At 38.2% G+C, this 26,021-nt stretch overlaps 1 protein-coding gene across 3 annotated transcripts in view; it reads right to left on the bottom strand.

Moving 5' to 3' along the window:
• Positions 1-214: 214 nt before the first annotated feature.
• Positions 215-26,021, bottom strand: part of LOC114875030 (heterogeneous nuclear ribonucleoprotein L) — a 111,085-nt gene continuing 85,278 nt past the window's right edge. For 2 of the 3 annotated variants that reach the window (XM_029184887.2, XM_029184889.2), the window contains exons 7-11: positions 15,229-15,321; positions 13,951-14,249; positions 13,398-13,621; positions 11,663-11,922; positions 215-10,262 (exon numbers count right to left, since the gene is read on the bottom strand). In XM_029184887.2, the coding sequence (XP_029040720.1) occupies positions 10,123-10,262; positions 11,663-11,922; positions 13,398-13,621; positions 13,951-14,249; positions 15,229-15,321 (1,016 nt within the window). In that variant the 3' untranslated portion in view covers positions 215-10,122. The remainder of the gene's footprint in view (positions 10,263-11,662; positions 11,923-13,397; positions 13,622-13,950; positions 14,250-15,228; positions 15,322-26,021) is intronic. The other variant, XM_029184890.2, reaches the window with a different exon arrangement.

Genomic DNA, 26,021 nt, shown 5'->3' with positions numbered 1-26,021 from the left:
TTGACCTTATACCTACTAACGCAACAATGTAAAAGAAAAATTAATTTCCTTAAATATATCTACCCCTTCATCCCCTATGACTTTTATATAAATAATCTTTTTATATCCAATATTTATAAAAATAACGAGACTATCATAGGTCATGGTGAACACTCTGTATATGCATATGGTATATGATGTGGGTGTCAATGAATCGAGTCGTTGACGCTGAATATATTGAGTAAGTATATGTTTTAATGATGTGACTCCATTAATATGTCAATATGCACAGGTAAATATTTTCTTGTTATTATATAATAGAAGTGTTACAGTGTGTAATGTGATACGATAATAAATTTAATAGTAACCATATTATAATTAAGAACTTAAAATAACTCTAAAGGGTAAACTACATCACTATCGGCTAGCGACTAATTTAGCGATAATAATAGCCTACCATGTCTTTTACTAGCGGCGCTCAGTGAGTGTGCTCTCTTCAATATTCCTTTCATTATTATTTTTATTTGAAATTTTCTTTTCTTTCACTCTCAAGTCTCCACCTAATCTCCTTTCTCTCCCTCTCTCTCATTCTACCTCTCATTCTATCAAACACTTTCACTCCTCTCCTTTCTCTCTCTCTCTCTCTCTCTTTTTTTTCTGTGTAATTATTCCTCTGTGCTCGATGTTCTCCATTAGTAACCCATTGTTCTCCCTATTATTTGTTTCAAATGCTTTCTATCGTGTCCCTTGCAACCTGTCGCTTCTACAAACGTTAACCGATTCATTCGGAACGCTTTTCGCCTCTCTGTTCAACCCTCCGCGAGTTCTACCCCTTCTGAGATCGATCGCCCACTATTTCACCAGGTGAATCATAATCACGAGTACGGATCGTTAGAGTACACGATATTTTATTTCCATTTTTCGTGTTTCCAGAATGTTAATCACTGACGACGTTACAAAGAAAAGAAATAGAATGGGGTTGATTGCGAAAAAGGGTGGTTTTGGTCGCGTTTGTGTAGCAAGGTTTAACAGTTTCTTTTGTAGAAGAAAAATTAGGGCAAACTTTTCAGTAATCAGACCTCTATTAATTCTACTAATTTATGCTAATGACTCTGATTATATGATTTCAATTTAAGTTGTCAAATTGAGGGTAGTTAAGACAATAAATTCAACTAATTTGATTTTATAATAAACAATAATACCAGTCAAATATTTACCCTGGAAAATAAACTTGAATGCTTCCTAATTCAATTAACAAATTTAATTCTAAACTAATATATACTATAAAATAAACTACTTCCTCTCGTAGCAAATAAAGAATAAGAAATCTCGCAATTTATTATTAAACCTTGCTGGCAGCGCGAACAGAGAGCAAGAAGCGTGCACCGATTTCTCAAGTGTTCTGAATTATATTTGTTCAATTGAATTCGTTCAACACACGTGTGTACAAGCGTCCCGCATACTTCTGCAACGTTTAATCATGTATGGTGGTACGATGGTCGCACAACAACGAAACAGGTGAGTGTTGTCGGTGATTGATACACATACACACGTATACATAATAATCGTATATAAATATGGATATGCGTGGATCGTGGTGGTTGTGCTGTTGTGTTCAGTGTGTGACGGTCTACGTATATTTTTCATTTAATTGTCTGCCTCTTTGTTGTTTCTGTTAATTAATCTGTGAATCGAGCGAGAAAAAATCGCGAGATCTATCTCGAACTTTCACTATTATTACTTTTGTTCGTTTATTTATTTATTTTTTTTTTTTTTTTGGTTCAAAAAATCACGTTGCGCTATGTAACGTTCAACGAACGTTCTTTACAAAGTGGTACCCTGAAAGAGTTGCTCGGTGTCGAGCGGAAAAAACGCGTACAAAGTCGTCGAAAAAGTCGCCACTAGAAACGAGCTGTAACACCCTCTCTCACGTGCCTTCTGTTCTCTATTTCCTTTTCCCTGTGATCTCTTTAATCATGACAACCGTTCTAGTGGACCTTCGATCGCAATGATCGTCGTCATAGTCGCGAGCGGATGTCGCGCGACTACTAAGAGGGTTGCACGAAACGAAGCGGACGTATCACGTACGATTAGGCTCAGCTAATTAGCTCGAATAAAGCGAATTACGAACGAGTGAATTTTTATCAATCCTCGTATGCGATTCTATCTCTCGCTCTGTGGATCGTTTCGGATCACAGACGACAGGAGAGACGCGATTGGCAACAACACACGATTGCGGAAGGGTAACAATTCCAGAACTGATGGATTTCAATGCTTATATTTCATAATCACTTTTTTTTTTTTCTATATATATTTCGTATCTTTTTTTTTTTCATATAGAATCTGTAGATATACATTCCTTGGCAAATTCGAAAAAAACTGATTCCAAAATAGGAACAGATCATTGTGCGAACTATGTATACAGGGTGCAAGTTGCTTGTTTTTGTCTTTTTTTTTTTTAATTCATCTTTCATTTTCATGTGTTTGTTGGTTTGAATTCGTTCTTATTTTTTTTTTGTCGTTCACTTTTCTTTTGCTCTTTTTTTTTGTAATATGTTGTTACTGTTGTTTTGTTGGTGAAAAGCACACGAGTGTACCTCGTAACACTGTGTCTGCTCGAAACTACACATCTATATGCTCGTTTCTTCGGCGTATGTATGTATGTGTGTTCGTTCGTATTTATTTTTTGTTTGATGCTGTTGTATATATATATATACATATATTTTTTTTTTTTTGGTTCAATCAGTATCTTTCACTCTGTTATTTTTTTCCCATTATTATTTTTTTAATTTTTCATCTGAACGGTGGTACATTTGATAGGGTGCACAGGGCTGCTAGGCACAGATAATTGACTCGCAAATAACTCTTCAAACAACATTAGAGCGTACGACATACAAGTATTAATATACACATTACATCATTAATTATTATTACTTTTTTTTGTTTTTATCCTTTTGTTATTCGTTTAAAGAGTAATCATATGCTGGATGTGTGTCTGTGTCTCCTGTGTTTATTTTTTTCTTTCTTTCTTTTTTTTTTTTTTCTTTTAAATTTAATCTTGGGATGGTTGTGTGTCATCTTCGTCTGTCACCGGTGGTGTGGCCACGATGTGTAAAATGTCTACGATCGCTTCTAACGTGTCGTATCTGAAGCTAGTGTACCGAATGAACGGCCCCTGCGACATCACAGGCTAATTATGGACGGCTAATGCTCGATCGATCATAGAAATTTTGCGACTAAAACTTCTTCAAGAAGCACAGAATCTCCCTGGAGTATCCAGGATAAATATTCTCAACTTCGTGGAAATTTATTCTCAGCGATTTCAGACCCCACACAGCATAATTAAATTTTCTATTTTAAATGCATAAAACGATAGTTTTATTATAACTTATTAAAACGAAAAACATCACAGAAATGTTCAAGGCAACAGTGCTAAAATTTCAATTTCAAAAACTTTCAAACTTAAAAAATTATCAATATATTAAAAATCAAAACACCCACTGTGATGCTGAAGGTTTTCTACTCAAAATTTAAAGCACTTAATTAGACAATTTAAAAAATTCCTAATATCTAATATGGATTCCTAAGGAAATCCCACATATGGCAGTCAATATACTAAAATCACCCTTATAACGATCTAAATTTCAAATTCATCTAATGAGAAAATCTCGAGGGTTAAAATTTCATCATCCCCAAATGAAAATTTCCATTCTAAAAATCACGAATCTTTGTACGAAAGCGACTCAACCTCCTCACCCTCTGTATCGACCCTAAAATCGCAACGATCCACGTATCCTCCCAAATTTATTTCAATAATAAAATAATATCTCTTAGGACGATCAGCATTACCGATCCATTTTGGTCTATCTTGACGCAGTGGCTGGAAGATAGTGTCCCTTGTTATGTGTAAATGTGTGTCCGTGTGACATCGAGTATTCGTGGGTGTGTGATGTTGCTGATTCGTGTACAATCAATGTATAATAATGTATACAGTCAACAAATCTTATTACATCTAGTTTGTCTTTTGACGCAGCGATGGGAAGACAGAGCATAGAGACCCTTCTGGCTCAGATGTACAATAACGAGGTGGATCATTTTTTTTTTATCGGGACAAGGGATGAACAAGGATCGGGGACAGGGTTGGTACAGCGTAAATTTTCATGGGATACAAATTTCACCCCCGATAAAGGGACAAAGGGATTTCGGGGACAAATGATTAAAAGGATACATTAGGGCTAACGCTTAGAAACATTGATATGACGCGTGGGATACGTAAGATTCTGATATGTGGGACAGGTATATGTTGCTCGGTAATACTTAGAGGGGAAGAAGGGTTTCGCTAAAAAGGTTACCGCGCTTTGATTTATTTTGTCTTCGCCCTACGTTATCCCGCATCGCGATGCCTCGCGACACCCGAAGATGTTCGATGAAAAATAAAAATTATTAGGCAGCGATATTCGAAAGCTATACGTGTGATATTATCAACGTAGAATAGATAATACTTGAAAAGATATTTCTCTTAGCTTCGGGTTCGCTCGGCATCGGATGCGATTCGGTGCACAAAAATATAATATTCTTTTTTCTTCGTTTAAAGTAATCATTTAACGCGAGATCGCGACGATACTTGTTCGAGACGTCGTTCAGATACTTGTTTAATCTCATACTTTTGGAAAATGTTCAGTATCGCAAGGATCTCGCGAATGTTGTAAATTCGAGCCACTTCAGGTACAAAAGAAATCAAAGCGCGCCCGGCAGTAATACCTTTTTTCGTATCATTATTCTTTTTTTTTTTCCTCTTCGCAATACTATTAATCGATAACAATATTAACGATATGTACCTACTCTCCGATCTACCTAACATTACCTAACTACAAACATTAAACCTAACGCTTTTAAACGCAATGTCGATCGTCGGTTGTAACATTACTTAATTCGTTGCGATTTTCACAAAATCGGCCAACCATAAATAATAATTAAGAATCAATAATTAATAATAATAGTTAAATCGTCAACATCGTCGTTAAGTCGCGATAATACTAATCAATCATAATTACAGAATCGATCGTCGAGATTTCATTGAAAATGTTTCACATGGGGAAAAAACTGCAAATATATACATACAAGATGGGATATGTATTATCGTGTTTCAAGATTCGAAAAAACGAACTGCTTTCACCTCGTTTCAATTTCTTCATATTTTTTCCTCGATTCGTTTAATTATCAAACTCGCGCTCTCTTTACAACCTCGAGTTTCGTATGCTGACGTAATTATCTCTGTAGTTTTATTATTATTATTTTTTTTTTCTTCTTTTTAATAATATGTTTTGCTTATTCGTCGGTGTGTTAACACAGTGCTATTTAGACGCTACCTGGAATACTGTACCGTTACAGACTCTCTACACTCTACAATTACAATTTGATTTTTGTACATATAAGAAGAATCTCTCTCTGTTCCATGCCCATTGTCGGAGGACGATCGCTCGCTCACTCATACACACATTCATACACGTAGGACCCGTGTTCTGGACAACATCGACGTTTTCCTTTGTACACTTTAGTCGTCCATGGAAAAAGAGAGAGAGAAAAGAAAAAAAAACAAGGAGAAAAGTAAATGAAACAACGATCATTAGCGTGCCTACGTGTTCGCGTAACGAGTTCACACACCCACACATGCACACATACACGCACAGAGAGCGAACAAGAAAGCTATGTACATTGGAGGAAGGGCCGAAAGAATAGATGCGACGCGGAACATCTTTGCAAACGATATCAGGGTCGTCCAGAACACTAGGCGACCAAAAAGTCGAGCTTTTTACAGAAGCTCGTCGTCCTCCGATGGAACAGGCGGTCAGGGATCGTTTATAAATTGTCGTCTTTAAATTTAACCCTTCCGCCGTCGATCTAGGCGAGAGACAAGCAGCTTAGAAACCGTTATCTACCCCGCGAAGGTGGATCCTCGATCCCCTTCGCGTTGCACGAGGAAATCACGATACACACGGTTCCTTTTTTCTTTTTTTTAAACACGGAGGATCTAGGATCTAGACTCTAGATGAATTTAGGAATCATTCTAATCGATCACGGAACAACTTACGACGGTGGGGAAGAGCTAAATGTAAAGAATGTAAAACCGTGACACCTCTGTTCGTCGCGAAACATACGAGAGGAGGATCGAGAAGTAACACACATGTGGGTGGTTTTGTCTTTTTGGTGTGACACATAGAAATACACAGAGCACGTGGAAACGTGTGTCCGCGAACGTGTTCGTTGTTAATGTATATATATACACATATATATATATATATATATACTAGCGTAAGATTTGCCACACGGTCATCATGTTACAGGTAAAGTGTCAGAAAATAAGCGACAGTCTGGCATGCGTGCTTGACCTCTCAAATACAATATTATTTTTTTTGTTCTTTTTCATTTTTAATTAAAGTTTCTCCATTCTTTCTTGTATCTATAGTTTGTTCTCCGGTTGGAGGTGTACCTAGGTGATTCTGATCGGGTTGGGAGTTCGGATGGAATTCCTCGAGAACGTATCGTCTACCTTCGTCCACCGACTTTTGCCCGCCTTGTCGCTCGTTTCTCATCGTCACCGTGGAATATATCAATTAGGAATGGGCAACGTAACGACTACGAATGCATTATCACAAGGTACGCAGAAGCGTATGAACGTGTGTGTGTGTGTGTGTGGAGAGAAAAAAAAAAAGAAGAGGGAGAAGAAGATTCGTTCTCGAGGAATCGGATCCTTTGATCGAGACCTAAAATCATCGAAACTCTGCGTTTGATCTTATCATCTAAAAATCGAGCATAAATTCCTTTCTTTTTTTTTCTTCTTCTACCACGCGAGTTCGCGAGACGATACACTCTTGGATTTAAATAACGCCGTACTCTCGCGGATCACATGTAATATGTTAATATCTACAAAATTTTATGATATGATTACAAGACTCCTATCTGCTTATTATCTACTTCACGCGTTTCTTTTTTATTTTCATCTCAATTCTTTAGGTCCTGCTCGCTAAATTTAAAACGAAATCCTTCGAGGATAAAAACAGTGACGTATCCTAGTGTGAACTTATTCCCCTCGCACATACATATATATATATGTATATGGTTACACATTAGAAACGACGAATAATAGTAATAATAATAATAATAATATTAATAAGAATCATTTTAATACAAGAAAAAAAGTACGAGAATGTGATGTAACGATAATTATTCAGTCCTCCCGAACGCGAATATCGAAAGAAAGAAAAATTGAAAGAAATAGAAGAAAGAAAAAGAGTGTAAACGAATTATTATTGATCCGCGGTTTTTCTTAATTCCTTAGCTTAGTACCTTTGTGTTATTCTCGCGTTGATATACACACATATAGATATATATATACATATATATCACTCTACGATTGATAAGTTTCTTGCAAGAAGAAACTTTTTGCTAATTAATCAACGTACAACGTGTATCCTTTCGTTACACTTTGCATGTTGTTCATTTTTTATATTCTCACGTGTGTTATGTCTGTAATCAGCAAGGATCATCGCTTTTTATATACTGAGCCCCTTAAAATGATATACAACTTATGCTCTAGCTGTATTGTAACAAATATTGCCTCAAATATAAACACTTCTTATTTTTTTTTTTTAAATTCCCCTTATTTAAGTTATAATTCTCATTCTTCTTTAGGTCTCTCTCTCTCTCTCGCTCTCTCTCGCACACAGGCATTTTAGAAAGGGTAACCAACGCGTGTTTTAGACCCTTTTTTTGTTTTGTTTAAATCTTGTTCCTTATTATCTTACGTTACGTATGGCCGAGTAAAGTCTCTCTATTTAATATTATTTATTTTTTAGTAGTTCATTTGGTTCGCTTCGAGAAAAAACAAACACACACAACTCGTTACTTCCTTTATCCTTTTATCGTTATTAATATTATTATTATTATTTTTAGCATATTTTGTCGCTTGTTTCATTTTTTTTTTTTTCAAATCGGAGATCTAAAACCTTTCGTTATAAAAACGTCCCGCGGCCCGACAAAATATTGCCGAGGGACCACTAATATATTGTGTGTCGTCGATTTTTCATTGTCTTCAATATAAAATTCAATTCACAGTCCGCGATCTGATCAATAGTGTACTGGCGTTTTATTTCGTGGGAATATTAAGCTTTTCCGGTTGCTCGTCCGTTCATCTCTCTTAAAAAAAAAAGAAGAAAGAAACAAATAAATAAATAAATTGTACCGAGTCCATCGTCGCAACCTGAACACTACAGCTCTGAGGGAACGTTACCCCCCTCGATCGTTCGTTTCTGTTCCCCTCTCGATGGAGCAGGGGACAATAAACGAATCTCGAATCCACAAACACGCAGCAGGGACCGATTTTTCACCCCTCTCTCTTTCTCTCTTTCTTTCTTATCCGAAAAGAAAACCTAGACTCGCGAGAAGCTTCCTCGTGCGACGCGAAAAGAAGAAGCGACATTTCGAGACGAATCGCGAGCAGATAAATCGAAGTATTAGAGATTCGACGCCCGAAAAAAAACTAACACCCCCATGAACACACACGCGCGCGCGCACACACGATCTCTCACACTTTCTCGGAGCACAATTCCAAGCGTTGTAAAATAAAATCTGAACAACGTGAAAACATAAATAGATATTTGTTCGAAGTGCATGTATAGATATCGATATTATAATATATACACGTACAGAGTATATAAAACAACGGACAGACGACAGAGCTTTCGTTCACTTTGCCGTAGAGCAAAAGAAAAGATTCTCGCGAGTCGGATTCTCTATTTTCTTCCTTAAAAATCACACGATTTTTACTTTTTGTTTTCGCGTGCACGATTGATTCAGATCCTCTGAACACTCTCGAGATAATTGTATCCGGTGTGTAGCATCTAATGGTCAATGAGGAACCTCCGATTTATTGGATCCCATGATAAAATGGTCAACGAGGAATGCGGGTGCGCATCGGCATCGAGATCGCGTAGGTGTCTTCTGGCCTCGCCACGAAACGAACCCGAAAATGGCGTGCCACGAAGAACGAACAAACGAGGAGAACGGTTCGTCGCAAACACCGGGACCGTATTTTGTTTCGCGGTGAAACCATCGGGGGGATGGGGGGGCGGTGAAGAGATACGGCCAAGGTAATAATAAGCGAACGCGACGATGGTTACCCGTGAAGCGTACTAGGTATCGTTTTGCCCGGCCCTTGATATGTAAATCCTTGCCAATTAACGGCAGATTCCCATTCAGACGGCGGGCCTCCACCCTCGAACATTATGTACAATCCTCGTGTGTCCGACAGAAGGACAGAACGATGAAGCGAATCCTCTCAGTCTCGCGAGCACAGTCTCTCTCTCTCTGCCGTCTTGGTGTCTGTCGACGAGAAGATCCGCCTCGGCATAATACTGACACTTGTGGCGTACGGCTTCGAACGGGGTAAGCACGTATACCCGGACCTCGCCAAAGTAACACAAGAATAAAAGAAACAACAGACAGAAGAAGAAGAAGAAGAAGAAGAATGGGAGGAGGATGGGGAGGAGGAAGAGGAGAAAAAATGAATAGAACAAAGTGTTGATCGTAAACATCGCTGCTTCTCGGCTGTTCCGTCTGACGATCCTCGATGACCTTCGAACAGTACCTTGATCCGTACCGTGTGCCAACTACGTCATCTTCCGTGATTTCTTGAAACACTGATAATCTCGTTGGTCCTCGACTCTCGAGGCCGAGCTGTCCGGCATTGATCCTCGAGCCAACCGATACACTTCCAGCGACCAGCGTCTGTGATCCTTCGGCCAGTCCACCAGGAGGCGAGGAGTAGATGAATAAAATTGACGACGAGACCATCCCTCTGGGTATCGGCTCGTCCTCCATGTAGGCCTGCTCCTCTCATCAATACGGCCAGAATGTAGGCAACGGAGGCGGTGGCGGCGGTGGCACGGTTGGATATAGTGTCGGCGTGGCGATCAGGACGCAGGTAGGCGGCAATGGAGGCGGCACAGGTGGCGGTAATACCGGGGATAGTGTTATCGCTGCGGCTGGGTGCAGGGCCGTGCCCGTCGGGGCACACAACGGGTGCAGGGCGAGAGAGGGACGCTGGCGCTGACGCTGACGCTGCTGGCCCTGGACCTCGCCGTTCTATTCCGAGTCCTGCTGCATTTTGACGTGCCCATTACCGGCGGAATTGCTCGACGTGCTGCCGCTGCTGGGCGGGAAACTCGTGGGTATGGTGCGCGATGAGGAGAAACACAGCTTCATTATGTACGGGAATTTGCCGTCTGAAACAGAATAAAATGAAAACGTTAGAATGGAAAAATTCATTCTTTCTGCATTTTAAATTGAACATTTTAGTTTCACCACTCTTTCCTTCTTATTCAAAAAGAAACACCTAGACTCGCGAGAAGTCCACCCTGGGTGCAATGTAGGCTTCTTTGACTAAAGGTAAAGGTACAGGGTCTCGCATCATTTACTCTCTGGTTTTGGAGAACATAGACTTCAAGACTCCAGAATAACCATAATAACACACTGGGTCAGAATAATACTTAGAGAGACAGATCACATTCCAAAGTTTAAGTATCAATAAGATATTCAAGAAGAGATCCTTGAGAAAATAAACTGACACAAGTTGGCACACTATTGTTCAATAATTCTACGCCGATACCGATTTACTGACGCAATTGATATTTATAGTTAATGAGACAAATTGTGATAAAAATTTAATTTCAGTACATATTTACAGTGCTGAGTCTTGATAAATTCGAAGGAATTTAATTTATTTTAAATAAATAATTTAACTTGAACTTTTCCGAGTTCGTACGAAGTAAAGAGAAACTGAAGTAATTCAATAATTTACATTCTATAATGACATTTATCTTGAGAAGCTTGCCTTTGGTAATAGAAAAACCTTTGAAGTGCTGAAGTTTTACCTCAGAATAAACTAAACTTCTTCCTAGTCTGTTGGTGCAAAGTCGACCAGGAATTAAACTAGGGTAGAACGTAGAAGACTGATCGAGAGCTTCTTTCTATTTGTGAACAAGATTTGGCAAAGTTAAGTTTAAAGTAGAAGCGTGGATTGAGTGGCACAGATATCGACGGAAGTTTAGATGAACACGAAGAACTTAGTTACAGTCTTGTAACGATTTGATGGATTGAAATTTTGGTAGAAATCTAGTGTCTTCGTCAACTCTGTTAATTCTGCTAACCAGTTCTATGTTTATCATACAGCTAACAGTTTGTACACTCCTATTTACAGCTAACTTATTGAAACTTCGAAGATTAATTTAACCCTTTCATAATATTCAAGCAGAAGGATATAGATTTTTTCTAAAGTTCATTCCACTAATTATTAAAGCATTTAATAAATGAAGTCACGAATCATCTTGACAGTTAATTTAAAAAAAATTCAAGAAAATTCCAATTAACATTAATATTATGTATATTAATTTCGAAAGGTAGCCAATGGAAAATGTAAATTAGAAAATGAAACGATAAGCAATTATAACGTGGTTATTAAATCGGTAATTACCTAGGTCAATTACAATAATTATAACGTGTTGCACTACATGCAACAATTAACGTGTTAAAGAATACTGGTTTGAAAAGTTGCAGATTATAGCTCCAGTAACGAGAGGATTAAATATAATGTATAGTGTAATGAAAATTTATGAAAGATACTCACTGCTGTTTTCCAGTGCTGTGTGATTGCACTCCATGATGGCAGCTACCGCGATACCGACACTGCTGAATTCGATAAGGCCGGACGACGATCGTTCCGATTTTAAGGGGAACAATTTCACTGTCGTGGGTGCTTCAATTCCACGTTCAACGAACACACGGTGTACGGTTTCTTCGGTTAAATCTGGGGGTGTGTTGAAAAAGTGAACGATCTTCGAGGGTGGTTGTATTCTATTTTTATTGGCCATTGCGGGGTTAAGGAACCTGTAATTAATAATGGTAAACATATTCATCAATTTGGGATTCATATGAAAAAATTAAAATATAATCTGTCATTCATTTAAAAAAAATTTTCATTAAATTTCCAATACTACCTGTCGGTGGTTTTCAATATTTATTTTATTTTATAATAAAGATAATCATGAAATGTTTATACAGACATTTTTATGAAACTTCAAGCTTTAATTTGATGTATCATAAGTATTATTTTATGATATTTTTCTGTCATGAAATTGTGTCAGAATTTATACGTTTCGAAATTTGTTATTGTTTGGTACAACTAGCAATCAATCATTTTATACTGAAAATATCTACAAAGAGCGTGCGTGGTTATTTTCTTGAAACATTAAGCTTTAAATTGATATGCCACAAGGATCATTTTGCAATGCTTTTATGTGATCAAAAGATCTCAGAATTTCTGCGTTTCGAAATTCGTCATACAACAATGCAATACATCAAATGTAAAGATACGAAGAAAGAAAATTACTGCAGTGGGTCATGAAAATGTATCTTCTCTATCTCTGTAGACGTTTGAAAATTATATTTCCTCAACTTCCTCCAGGCGATAAATTTTTAGCCTTGAAAGGAACTGTACCGCGGAGTACTATGTATCATCGGAAACAGATGAATCAAGCTCTGATTCCCATTGGATTTCAAACGCGTTTCCGACTTTTACCCTCCTCCCACTGCAAGCTTGTAATTAATTTCGCGCGAACGTATATAACGGCGAACGTCAAAAACGGAGACATTTGAAAGGGCCAGCTTGCAATTAACTTTTCATCGAACAAATATTAAATCCGTAGGAAGCTTGCTCCGGAAGGAAAGACGTCATTAATCGCTGCACGTTTCTGTTCCTTTCCATGCTAAACGTTCATCCACCAGTAGCTTCGCTCATTAACGTTCATTCAACGTCCAGGCACGATTCGAGCCCGATTACGCATTGATCACCTTTCAAATACTTCTAGTACTAATTTCAACATTTTTAAAAACGACCAGACCTTAGAAATTGTTTTGAAGTTTGTAAAATACAGTGATAATATAGCGCATTGCAAATGACTAATTATTGGACAATACTGCTAATTTGTATATTAACAATGGAAGAATATTTAGATAGAGAAATTGTCAAGTACTGTAGAGAAGACGATAACCTTTGATTTCTAACAATTCTCGAGAAAAATTTATAAAATTCTAAGAGTTTATAGATCAAAAAGAATGAAGACTATCAAAGTTTAGCCACCTATTTTTCTACATCTTCTCGAACTTCCAACGCTTTTATATCACAAAGTGAACGACAGAAATTGTATATCACACGCGGGGTTGTTCGAGAAGTAGGAATAAAGTCGAGAAGAGTTTGCAACGGGGCAAACATGTAACTAGAACAGAAGGTGATCCGAAAATAGGATCGGGTGTAAGAGGGATGGAAAGTAGAATATTCAACACCTGGGGTTATTTAACTTTACCTGTTATTCTTGCTTCCCGTGAAATCCTTGAAGCTCGCTGTCTTGTCGGGCAAAATGTAGGGGTTGGTGACGTCCGAGAGGAAAGCTTGTTTCGAGAAACCGAGCTGCAACCTGCCGTCCGTCCCGATCGTCACGTTGTTCAGATTCTGTAAACACCGTTCCACGGCTATGCTGTCGCCCATCTGTATCATCGCGCATCCCTCTTTCGTCTTCAAGAACTTCACCTGTCACAGAACCAACGGCAATCCATTAGCAGTTACTTATAATAACATACAACAACGAACGGTGTTTTTATTACCAGTATTAGTACCAGGATGGGCTACCTAATTATCTTGATTATTTTTAGGCAAAAATTATGTGGCATCTAAGAGGCTCCATATTATAGGAACAGGGGAAAATAAAATTTAACAATTTAAAAAATATTCAAGGTGATCATTTTTACCATACCATCTCCTATAGTAGTGATAATTATTTTTATAGAAGGAGGATCACCTACAGTACGGATGTCGTCATAAGACGCCAGGGTAGAAGGACGGTGAAAATATCGACGTACCTTCGTTACATTTCCATAGAGGCAGAACAAGTTGAACAGCTTGTCGGTGTTGACTTTATCCGGTTGCAAACCATAAACCATCATCACAGAGCCCTGTGTGCTCGAGGGTGGTGTTTGTCCCAAGGTGGGTACGTAACCAGGCCGAGGTGGTGTGGGATGCAAAGGCTCTCGACCGCTAAAATCACTCTTAATACCGTAACGCTCAACGTACGGCTCCGCATACGTTGCTGGACCATTGAAATTCTCCTCGTAACGATCGTGGCCGGCACCCGGGGGAAAAGTTACCTGTGGCGTGGAACCTGGAAACAAAGAGAAACCAGAGGATATATGGGATGTCCTCTCGCGTCCGGTGGATTTTATTCGATACCGCTAATTATGGAAATCGAGCGACTGTTGCGCGTACCTATTAATTACCAAGAGAGGAAATATTAATCGGTTAGGTCGAATGCTCGTTTACAGTATCGACGATCAAATGAAAGAGAAATTAGGCCACGTATGAAATTTTATGATTATCTATATTTTAATTGCTTTCGAGGAGTAATGTGTTTTGCATTCATATTGCAGGGATGATTTCTTAAAAATTTTTCAAATGCAACTCAAATGCAACTGCAGTGCAACTGTTCGATATCGATCACCGGTATTGCGACAGACAAGTACAGGGTTCTGGAACTGATATTTTGATTTAGCACAGAATTGATATAATTGTCGTTAGCAACGGGTTAGCCATCGATCAAGAATACTTCGTTATCGAGCTTCTCCTATTGGCTGCTATTCTTTAACAGACCGTCGCGAACTCGGATTGGGTTTCGTCCTATAGTTTTACTTCCGACAGCTCGATCACGACATAACTCCGCTACAATTACGATATCGATTTCCCGTCAAAAATTTCTACAGTCTCGTTAGTCTCGTTGCAACTTACGGTAATAACTTCCGAAACGGAAACGTGCCCTTCTGTCACCCCTTAACGAGTTACGTTACCTAACTTACGTTGAATATAATGATTTTTACAACGTGTCACATCACAGGAACGTTATTCTAGAAGGAAGATAAAAATCAGGGTAATAATCGTCTGATGAATAATTCAGGAAGATAAAAAAAGGAAAATCGTTCGAAAACTGCATCGTCCGCTATGCAATTAGACGGACCGAGTTTTTCGCACGGCTCTCAGGAAAAATCTGTAACCATCTCCATTCGATGGGTCATCCGCTCTCCCAATTCGCTTCGCTTAATTTGACTATCAAAGGGAGAGTCGAGGAGAGAAAATAGGGAGAGACTTACCGTATGGCTGGGGTGCGGCGCCGTATCTGGGCTCTGCCAACAGGGGTGCCGGTCTTCCATTTCCGGTTGCGTCGTTTTTGTGTGCACTCGATCCTGTAACAGCGCGAAGGTACCTCCATCATCACTCGATCCCATTCTGGATGATTTCATTTCGAATTGCTACGAATTTTCCTAACAACTCCCTGTTTTCCAAATTTCAATTTCCCAAACCATCCAATTTTTCATTGATATCCTGTTTCAATAAAGAAAAAATGAAAATTGTCTTGGCTGTCGGTTCACCATGTCTCGCGAACAGGACACCCATCGACAACACAGCTTCCGGATATGCTTGCTTTCAAGATAGAGTTTGCCGTGTGTCAGATGTTTTCCTTCGGCCTGCTGTTGCCTGTCGCCTGGAGATACAATCTCTGCTGCTTCGCCACCGAAACCAACCGTATACAATTGGTCTATATTAAACCGCATTACGTACACGGTACGCTACGTGGGTGTACGTAACCTTCGAGGTGTGTTGGTGAAGCAACGTCGTTGATACAGCTAGCTGTAACCTATATTGATTTCGAATATTCGATATCGCGTGCCGACACTCGATGCAACGATGCAATCCGTCGGGGACGATGCATCTTCATTCCACGACTGTCGGTGCATCGCTTCTTTGCATTAAGCTTGGAGGGAAAAATCGTGAAAGATACGGAGATCTATCCAACCTCGTTAAAAGGATAAGATGAAATACCCTTGTATAATTTCCAGAAATATTCAATTATCATTTATATTGGCAAAAACTTCATTATTTATAAAAATATAGGAAGGTTGTTTTGAATTAAATGAGAAAAAGTTAAATTAATCGGCAGGGGAAGTAATAATCTCAAGTCACCGGAGGTTTCGGTGTATAAACATCGACCGGATGTGGCAGCTTCAACTTTTATAGAGTCCTCGAAAGTTTCTCTTCGTTTTTTTTTTTTTTTCATGAAGGTAGGACGAAAATTCGATGGAAAGGGGAATCAATACTCTGTCGCGCAATTTTGACCGAGTATACTTCTGGTAATAGCGTCCTTAAATCGACAGGGATCTTTATTTAAATTTCCTCGCGGTGCAATATTTCGATCGAGACGGTGCAGGAGGATCGTAAATCACCAAGTATCCGCCGGAGAGATTCGTCGGTATTGACGTTGATTTTCCTGCAATCGCGACTCGGTTAAAACTGATTTTCTAGCTCGTTTCCCTCTTCCGGTGTGAATGGATAGTATTTAGGATAATTTATGACTGACGTCATCCCACGATTATTTGCACTGCTGTAATAGTTTGTTTTTTCGGATCGATAATTGCACGATCGTTCGTTTCGAAATTTCTTGGAGATCCGAATTTATTACCAGGGAATTTATGGTCTCTTTGGATTAAGCGATTGAATTCTCTTGGAAATTTTACGTAGTTGATAAAAATTTTTCTAATTATTGAATTTTAGGAGAGTCTAGAATAATAATTGAAATAAAATTTCTAATTTTGCAATGGTTAACCGTGTCTATTATAGAAGGAACAAGGAATATTTCAACATTAGACGAAATATTCTAAAAGTGTTGGTGTTCAGGGGCAATGGGAACATTTTAATAACAGAGCTACAGAAACATCGAAACAAATTTAAACGTACTTCGGGAAACTGTACACCCGAGTCATATAGAGACCCTTACAAGTCCATGAAACTCGATATTGGCAGTTGTAGGTCTCGCCAAGCACCTTGGAGATTGCGATTTTGGATAACCTGTCCGCCGGACAAACGTTTCGTTATTACCTCTTTTTCTATCTCCAATTCAAAAGCACATCATGCTCGTGCTGACTTTGAACTACATTTTCGAAACACGCCTTCTTTTATTATCCCTTGAATTTTCTAAAGTTCAGAGAGAAAATATTCAGCATAATATGTTTTAAAAATTCTTGGATAAACTATTTTTGTTTGTTGGAAAATGTGATATCTGTTAATTGGTCATAGTGATACGACAATTTAATTTTGATTAATTGCTTCATTACGAAATTTCGAAGCCAAAATGTCAACAGAATGATCTGATGTCAAACCCCACAAACATCAAGGTTTCAGGTGACTTTGCTATCCACCATGAGACTAATGATCCATTACCCTCCATAACGTGGGCTGTAACGTTATAAATTGCCCTACGCAAACCCTTCGGGGACCATTAAAATCGGATATTGGAACCGATGGCTTCTCAGGTAGGCTAACGAAATTCTGACATACGCTGCCAACGACTATATTGGCTGGGCTTAATGAGAAATGGTGGGTCAGAAATGACGAAAAATTGATTGCTTCCTAGGGCGAGGGAAAAACTTACCCCCTTCTATATTAAGTAACTTCATTTACGCGATGCATAAGCTTTCAAGATAATGAAGGAATACTTAGAGAACCTGCCCTTATTCTCAAAATGTAATAATCCATGAAGATAATAAAATTTTTGAAAAATTAATAAGAAATTATCGCGAAACGATTTATCGAAGGAAAAATAAAATTACACGTGGGAATCGTGTTGGACATTAGTTAGGGTCCTAAAAAACTATAATTACACAATCACCAGAACAAAGTGGATCGTATTTTCCAGTAACCGACAGTCGAGGGTCTCGGAGGTCTACCTCGATACGTGGCCGAAAACACCCTTCTAATTGCAGCATCGTTTGACTGGAAAAAGTTGCAAAAACTGGGGCATGTTTTTTTACGCAGCGAGCAACAACCAGAGGGTTTGTCCTCTTTTGTCAAGCACCTCAGAGAAAGACCTCGATGTTGAATTTTTAATCCACGATAAAAAAAGAGAAAAGGGTAGAACAACTGGTTAACTAGTACAACTCAATTAAAATTCCCTTCACTTTTTAAAAACAATTTTGAAATTATTCGATAATATTAAGTTTGTGATTTTGATCAATAATCTTCCTCAGTAATCAATATGCTAATTTATATTATTACGTGTATTTATCTGTACTATTGAAGTTAACATGTTTAGTTTATTTTCGCTAGTGGTTCGCAGCGTGAAATAAAAGATATATCGTTCAATAAAAAGGGTAAGCTACGATAAGAGAACAAAATCATGTGATGGTCCTATTTCTGGACTATCGTGGATGTATAGAGGTCGATGGAAGAATAAAAACGCTCGTAAACGTGATAAAAGCAAAATCTAATCAAAAGAAAAAGTTCCGAACCCAAATGGTAGAACGCGATCAGAAAAGGATCAGGAGGCAAAGTAAAATTCTCGGTGCTTAAAAAAACAATCTTAAACAACGTACAAACAGAATTCGATTCAATCTATTGTCTAACGATTTGGACATGTAATCACAAATGCATACGTCAGGTTGTTTCGAATCGAAGTGTACACAACGGGACCAATCGCAATCACTATCCTCTCTGTGGTTAATTAATAACGTCACGCGTGCGTATGTACTAACTCATGGCTCGTGATCCTCTGTGAGCTGTGTCCTCTCTGTTTCTGTTTCTGAACAGCCTCGGGTACTTCCGCTTACGACCTTGCCGCTTTGACAAATTGCCATTGGCTGGCCTATTGTATTAATATTCAATGCAACAATTTTCACTAAATAAACGCTGTTAACGAGAAACTGAGTTCTTAATCAAGTACCTTCTATTTATAATTTTCCACGTTATTGGTATTAATTAAAATTTGAAAATTAATCATTTTAAACGAAGCTCTCAAAATCCCATTAATGATAATGAAAAAAGTAAAATTCCAGGAACAAAATGTCTAAATAAATTGATTTACTAAGAATTAATTATCGAGAGTGAAAGAATTAATTATCCCCGTGACTTTCAACAGTTTTCTTCGAGACAATAGAAATCAAATGACCGTAAATCGGGCTGAAGGAGAATCAAGACAAAAAATTTCATCGAACGTTTTACTTAGACCGTTCCGTCTACTTTTCTTCGACTAGTTACGTTTACCGAGAGCCATCGAACGTTCGAAACAGCGGGGAAAAAGCCATCGTTCGATCGGGTATCTTTAAAAACTTCCGACGTCGGGTTACGAATCGAGTCACGAATCCGTATCAGAACTTTCTTAATCCCGGGAGTTTTTAATCTCCACGCGAACAGCCGTCCATCGTTTTTCCGTAACAAATTGACGTATCATCGATCACCGTTTCCTGATAATACAACCGATAGGAAAAAACCGTCCGATCGCTTTCTATCCACGATGCTTATCGAACAGTTGCGCACAAAAACCGAACGGACTCTTCTGTCTGTGCCCGTTCGATTGTGCAGTTTATTATTGATTCCCAAACATCCGTGCATAGATTCGGACCACCCCGCGTCGCCTACCGTGACAACCAGGATACAAGCGTTATACATCGCCATTCCAAAATAAAACACTTTATTTCCCGTCGAGACCCATTGTCCGCCTGGTTAATCCTTTCGAATCGGTGTACGTAAAACGTTAATGCTCTTTCATTCGCGTGAAATATCGTTCGTTCGGTTAATCTCCCTCCACTGACCAACGAAACGAGAAATTTACACTTTCACCGCATTGAACAAATGTTTCGTAATTAAAAATCGTTAAATTCGAATTTTCATAAAATCGTACATTAACCCTTTCGCTGTGGATGCTGGGAATAAAATAATTTTGCTATTCTATTTTCAAATACAACAGCTCTGTGCAGCGAAAGGGTTAAGCAGAGGTAAGGGTGGTAATAGCAAAAAAAAAGAAGAGACAGAGTTAAAATTAAAATACCACCTTTTGCACGAATAGAAAATCCTTTCAGAAAATTTCCTAGATGATATCAATGTTTGATTAAAAAATTATGAAACATATCAGAGAGATAGAGAAAGGAGTAAGAAACAGATTGTCCTGGTAAACTTCGTTAGACACTGTTTCATTTAACGTGTACTGACTTACCGTGATCGACCCCCATGTGTCTCGAGCTGTCGAGATACAGGGACGATTTGGTCCGCGTGTTCACAGACTCGTCGTAATCACTCTCTCACTCGTCGAAGACAGTAGTAGTAGTAGTAGTAGTAGTAGGGGAGAAGGTGTAAGAGCCGTAGACCTGCCTAAGCCCCAACATTCTCACCGGGCCCTGACTCGGTTCCACCGTGAATCCATCATCACCGTCAAGTGAACAACGAGTAGGCTGCATCTGCACACAGACAAACATTCCAACATAACAACCCCCATGTTCTTGTTTCCACGTTCCATTTTGGACGTTCTCCTCAATTATCGTTATTTGTATTGCCGCTATATTCCTGCGACCCAACATCGTGTCCGGGCCTCTCCGGTCCGTCCCGTATATTTTTTTTCTCTATATATATACACCTTTTCGTCGTACATATACGTATATACATACACACATATACATATGTTACTTTTGGTTGATGTTGTGCTTTGTTGTTGTTGTTGTTGTTACTGTTTGTTTTTTTGCTGGTGGGAAAGGGGGTACGTAGTACGTACGTCGTATATGTATATATATACATACATGTGTGTCTTTTCCTCTCTTTTATTTTTTATATAGGTTAGTTTTATATAAGTCGATCCCGTTTCTTATATATATATATATTTCTTTTTATTTTTGTAGTGTGCGTACGATAACAAGCGACAATAAGAGGATAGAATATGTACGGGTATATATATATATGTGTACAGATAGATAAGAAGTATATATACACAGATGCAAGAAGAGATAGATAGAAAAAAATATATATATATATTTCTTTTTTTTTATATATATTTTCAACGGGTAAACGACAAAGGGATGTTGTATTCTGATTTCTCTCGGTGGTGACCGGAGTAGGTGGATCTTTCTTAAATATTCTATACCATTTTTTTTATATATATTGTTTCTCTTTTTATATATTGATCTTTTTTTATTTATAATTTCTGGACGGTAACAGTGGTCGATCGAGAATGTTTGTCTGTGAGTGCACTGGTAGCCTTTGCGAAAACGTTGTGGTGGTGAGCATTTAATATATAAATATATATATATACTGGAGGGTAGACTCGTATTTTGACAATAATATTTGCTTTGCCGAGGGTTGTGCCACCCCCGACTTCGCTCTATCTATTTATATTGTCTGTTAAACAGTTATCGGGCACATTATACTCGGTGGTGGTTGTGGTGGTAGTGGTGGTGGTATGTAGAAAATTATCTCCCGATGATTGGTGAAGGTACCCTGGCAGATCTACGGCGTATTTTTGTGTGATAGAAAAAATATTCTCATACCGATTACTTTTTTTTTTTTTTTGTGCATGTTGTTCGTCTTGCCTGTTACTGTTTCTGTTATATATTGTTCATGTTGTTGTTGTTGTTGTTGTTGTGATTGTTCATGGATGTTTGTCGTTTTTCTGTGCTCCCATAAGGTTCATCCTAGAACGACTCTCATTTTTGTTCTCTTTCTCTCTCGGTTCTTGGACTCTGTGGATTCTAGCTTATGCTTTTTATTTTTTATCCAAACGGTTTCCTCTCGTGTCGTGTGTACGAAGAATGCGTGAATCTTCCGGTCGTTGATAGCGAAACGATCGTTCTCGATTAACGAGCTGAACGACGGAATATTATAGAGGAGGGGTTACTTTTTCTCGATCCGGAGATAGTAAACGTATCGTGTACCCCGGTAAGCAGGGTGGCACTCTATCGCGATCGCAGAATCCCGACGTCGATGTTTAGACGATGGAGAACAGAAGGGAGGATGGAAAAAAGGATGGCGAAGAGAGATAAGGAGAAGAGATATCGGGGGAGGAGGGCTGTGAGTTTCAAAGCGTTCACCGCCGATAACGGAATTCATTTCCCGTGTTCGAGAGCTCCGATGGCCTCGAGCGACCCTGGATTTTTCAGGGATCCTTCGTCTTGATTAACTTCGACACTCGACGAACCGCACTCTCTGCGCTCGTATCCTGTCGCGGAGAAAAGATCTCGCCCTGGGTGCGAACGACTACGATACCGGTGTCGACGTCGACCTCTTTGAATTAGTTTGCCTTCCTGGTGGAACTCAACGCCACGAGTCTATTCGTCAAATTAATTGGAATCCCGTTCGAATGGAGAAAATACTTTGAATTTTTAATTAAAAATCAGTGAATTCATTGGCACAACTATTGATGAAAAATATCAGGAATATGGATAAAGGATCATTGCAAATAGTTATTAATTTCATTGAATTAATAAAATTGATAATTTTGTGGGAAAGAAACGTGGAGGTTGTGAATTTTTTAAATTGCAAATAAAATTATAAAATTTCCTATTATCCAAAGATAAGATAAATCAAACTCTGATTTCCCAATATTCAAAAGTAATTATTGTACAGAAAATAAAAAAGTTTTTTAAAAAGAATCGAAGCCCTTCCCAGGGAGTCCGTCAAGGAGTACAGGTAAACGGAAAACGAGACGCCCTATGAATGCTAAGGCTCTACTACTGCTTGCACACTACGCTGCAGGCCGCGTCTTTTCTTTATGTTGCATTCTCGCAGATGCACGCAGCTGGCATGATCGAAAGGGATGGAAGAACGCGTGTAAAGCTTTTGCTGTCACAGCCGTGTGTCACCGTCGAGACGAGATTTGTCTAAACGTTTGTACGGTTTCCGTTTGCTTGTTAAAACGCATTGAAACGCGACGGTCAAATCTCATCGGGGAACGAACGAGTTTAGTTCTGATTCGATTTCTCCTCGGCAACTTTCGATATTGCTAAACTAAATTCGATTAGTTTCTGATTTCCTAAACGTACGCGGTAATTTTAAGTTTCGAAGCAATGTGTTTAGTTTATTTTGAACTGAATGGTATATGTTTTGATATAGTGAATGTTTTGTAGAAATTAGTTTGAAAGAAAGGAATTCAGAAAGGTTTAATCAACTTTAACGTAGAAAATTGTTTACTACAAAGGAGCACGATACGATAATTAGATTCTATTCTATTCTACAATTTTGTTTCGGTTTTACAAGACAGTTATTTCTATTTTACAACTAATCAACTAATTTTTAATTGAGATTAATTTCAGAGATTCTATTCCAGCATTTAAAGAATAAACCGCTAATTGTAAAATACTCGCATTCCATTGAAAAACTTTTACAAATAAATGCAAGGGTTAAGGTACCAAAGAACGTTCCAAGAAAACAATGCAATCGAATCGAAATAGATGTCCCGCGGGATTAAAACGATCAACGACGTTAAACGCAAACTTCCGGTCTGCTGAAGCAGCCAGCTTTAGTTACGTTCCGGAGATCGCTTCATTTCAGAAGGGAATTCCAACAGGTTCGAATGCAATTCCGGTCGACTCTTTGCAATTAAGGCTGGCGACACCGAGAAAATCTGCTCCTGAGATTTTTAATTATCCCCTACTCTATTCTCTACTTTTCTATAATACAATACAAGGGTGAGTCAAGTAATTAAAATGGTTTGTAATTTAAATCTGATTCGAGATAGAGAAGAAAGTTAAAACAAATAATTTTCGAACAGGATATCAAAGATTACAAGTTCTATTCGTGTTATCTTTTGAAAATTTTCTCGATACCCTGATACATTATCAATACGTCGATCGACTTCTGATGAAAGTGGTTTTTCAGTGTTGGTGAAAGGTTGAGAAAACTTTCAAATGGTCGAAGAATCCCTGAGAATCTTATACGATCTCACATTTCTTATGAATATGACCGATGATATCTGGAGGATATATCAGGGATTTTCTAGTATCGAAGCAGGCGATTTCACCGTGATGTATACTTCCTGTCGTTTTTCAAATTTATAAAAATAGCAAATCTTGCTTTACCGAGAAAAAAATTTATCAAGAATTAGTATAATAACATCTAATCATTTCTGTATAGACTATTCATTTTTGGAGTGCAAAATTAAATTTGCCATAAAGCAATCAAATAGAAACTGGAGATTAATGAAGATTATTATTAAACAAAAATTAAATAAAAAATAAAAGTTTAGTCATCATATTTTTATCCTACACAAAACAATATATTTTCTAGTCTAAGAGAAAACCCAAGTGTTCTAACCGGACACGTTTCACGAGAAGTGGATCAATTAAATCAACTAAAAATATCATTTACGATGAAAAATAAAAAATTTTGCTTTCGCCACGTGAAAACTCGCCGATCGACGTCCGAGCCAGCGGGAAAGTTCCATCATCGTCTTCCAGAAAAAAAGAAAAATCGTAGCCAGCGACAAGCACGTCTCAATGTTTCTAAGAACTGTACACTGCAGAAAGCAATTAAGAAATGTGTCTACATCGTTCTCACAGTTATTGGCGAAAAAAGCTGAAGCTGAACACCACCGTGCGCAAGTAGCCACGAATAAAACGAGCGTTATGGTGAAAGGGATGATAAAAAAGAAGAAAGGCTACGGGGTGAAGGACGAAGTATGAATCTTGATGTTGCAAACACGTGGTATCTTAACCCATATGCATAATTAAGCCGGCAGTACACTGATTAACACCAGTGATTGGCACTGATGAGTAGTCGAGTTTCCAATTTGAAAATTTGGAATTTCTACATTTCTAAATTTTCTAATTTCCAAATTATAAAATTTCCAAGTTTGAGAATTTAGAAGTTGAAAGATTTGGGACTTCTACATTTCTAAATTGCCTAATTTCCAAATTACCAAATTTCTAATTTTCTAAATTTGAGAATTTAAAAATTTAATATCCTAATTTCCAGAAGTTCACGTGTACCAGATTAAGGGATTCAGTGACCCATAAAGGTTAACATATCAAAAACACCATCATACGACACCTTAACGAAAAACCATGAATTTTATTTTGCAGCTGCGCGGAAATAAAGTTAACTAAAAAACACGAATAGTCTGGATAACATAGACAGTTTTAATCCTCGAAACAGATCGTAAAAAGAACCATAACGGATCGCCCATAAATGGAAATCTTTAGTGTACGTCAAATGCGAATGAAATGTGGACATAAATAAAAACGGAGACGAGAATCTGTTCGATATTTCGTTTAATCGGAAAAGTAGGATAAACTGCTTTCCTCGACGAACTTCTCCATACACGAACGATACACAGAAAGGGGTTGCCTATTGTATAGCTGTATTAAAACGCGATGAATAAATTACGGGAACGAACGATCGTCTCGATGGCCCTTGTCGATCTCGATGAGAACAAATTTTTCTGCTGAGCTTTCGTCGTTTTTTTCCCCTGAAACTATATTAGCAGTCGTGGCGGAAATCGGAACGAGTTTTAACTTCTGAAATGTCTGCTCTTTTTAATACGAAGGCAGGAATGGAATCGAAGAATTTCTGACCCTTTTGTATTTCGTTGACAGTAAAATTTAATTGAAAAGCTCATTTTTCTAACTGGAATATTTGTATTAACGAGTTGAAGAATTTTCAATTTTATCTGTGTAAAATTGTCACGTTTCAAAGTGTTTTTGCACAAAATCGATCGAATATTCATCGGATGCATAAGATGAAAGCAAATAAAAATAAAATACTGGCGGTTTGTGTACAGTCCCACGATTTGATTGCACAAGAAAATTGATTAAACGAAAACAAAGAGGTTCCGAAGGAGATGCATCGACAGGAATAAAGACGGTATCTTAAGGAAGCGGAAATGTAGGTCGCCGTTTGCGTTTGTGGCTACCGCGTTTCATACCATAAACGTATTATTCGACCGCGAGGAGTTCACTGTTCCGTGAACAATGCACGCGATATTCGCAATATTGGCCTTATTAACGATCACGCGCCACCGCACGCGGCTGACACGTTGAATTTAATCCACGATTCGATCACAGCCGGTGATTTATACGATTATATCGGCATTACTAAAGCGACTTTAATCCTGGATGAGTAACGCATCGAACCA

Source organism: Osmia bicornis, chromosome 13, assembly GCF_907164935.1.
Source record: "Osmia bicornis bicornis chromosome 13, iOsmBic2.1, whole genome shotgun sequence".
NCBI classification, from domain to species: Eukaryota; Metazoa; Arthropoda; class Insecta; order Hymenoptera; family Megachilidae; genus Osmia; species Osmia bicornis.
The sequence above is the reverse complement of the archived record's forward strand: the minus strand, read 5'-3'. Positions and strand labels throughout refer to the sequence as shown.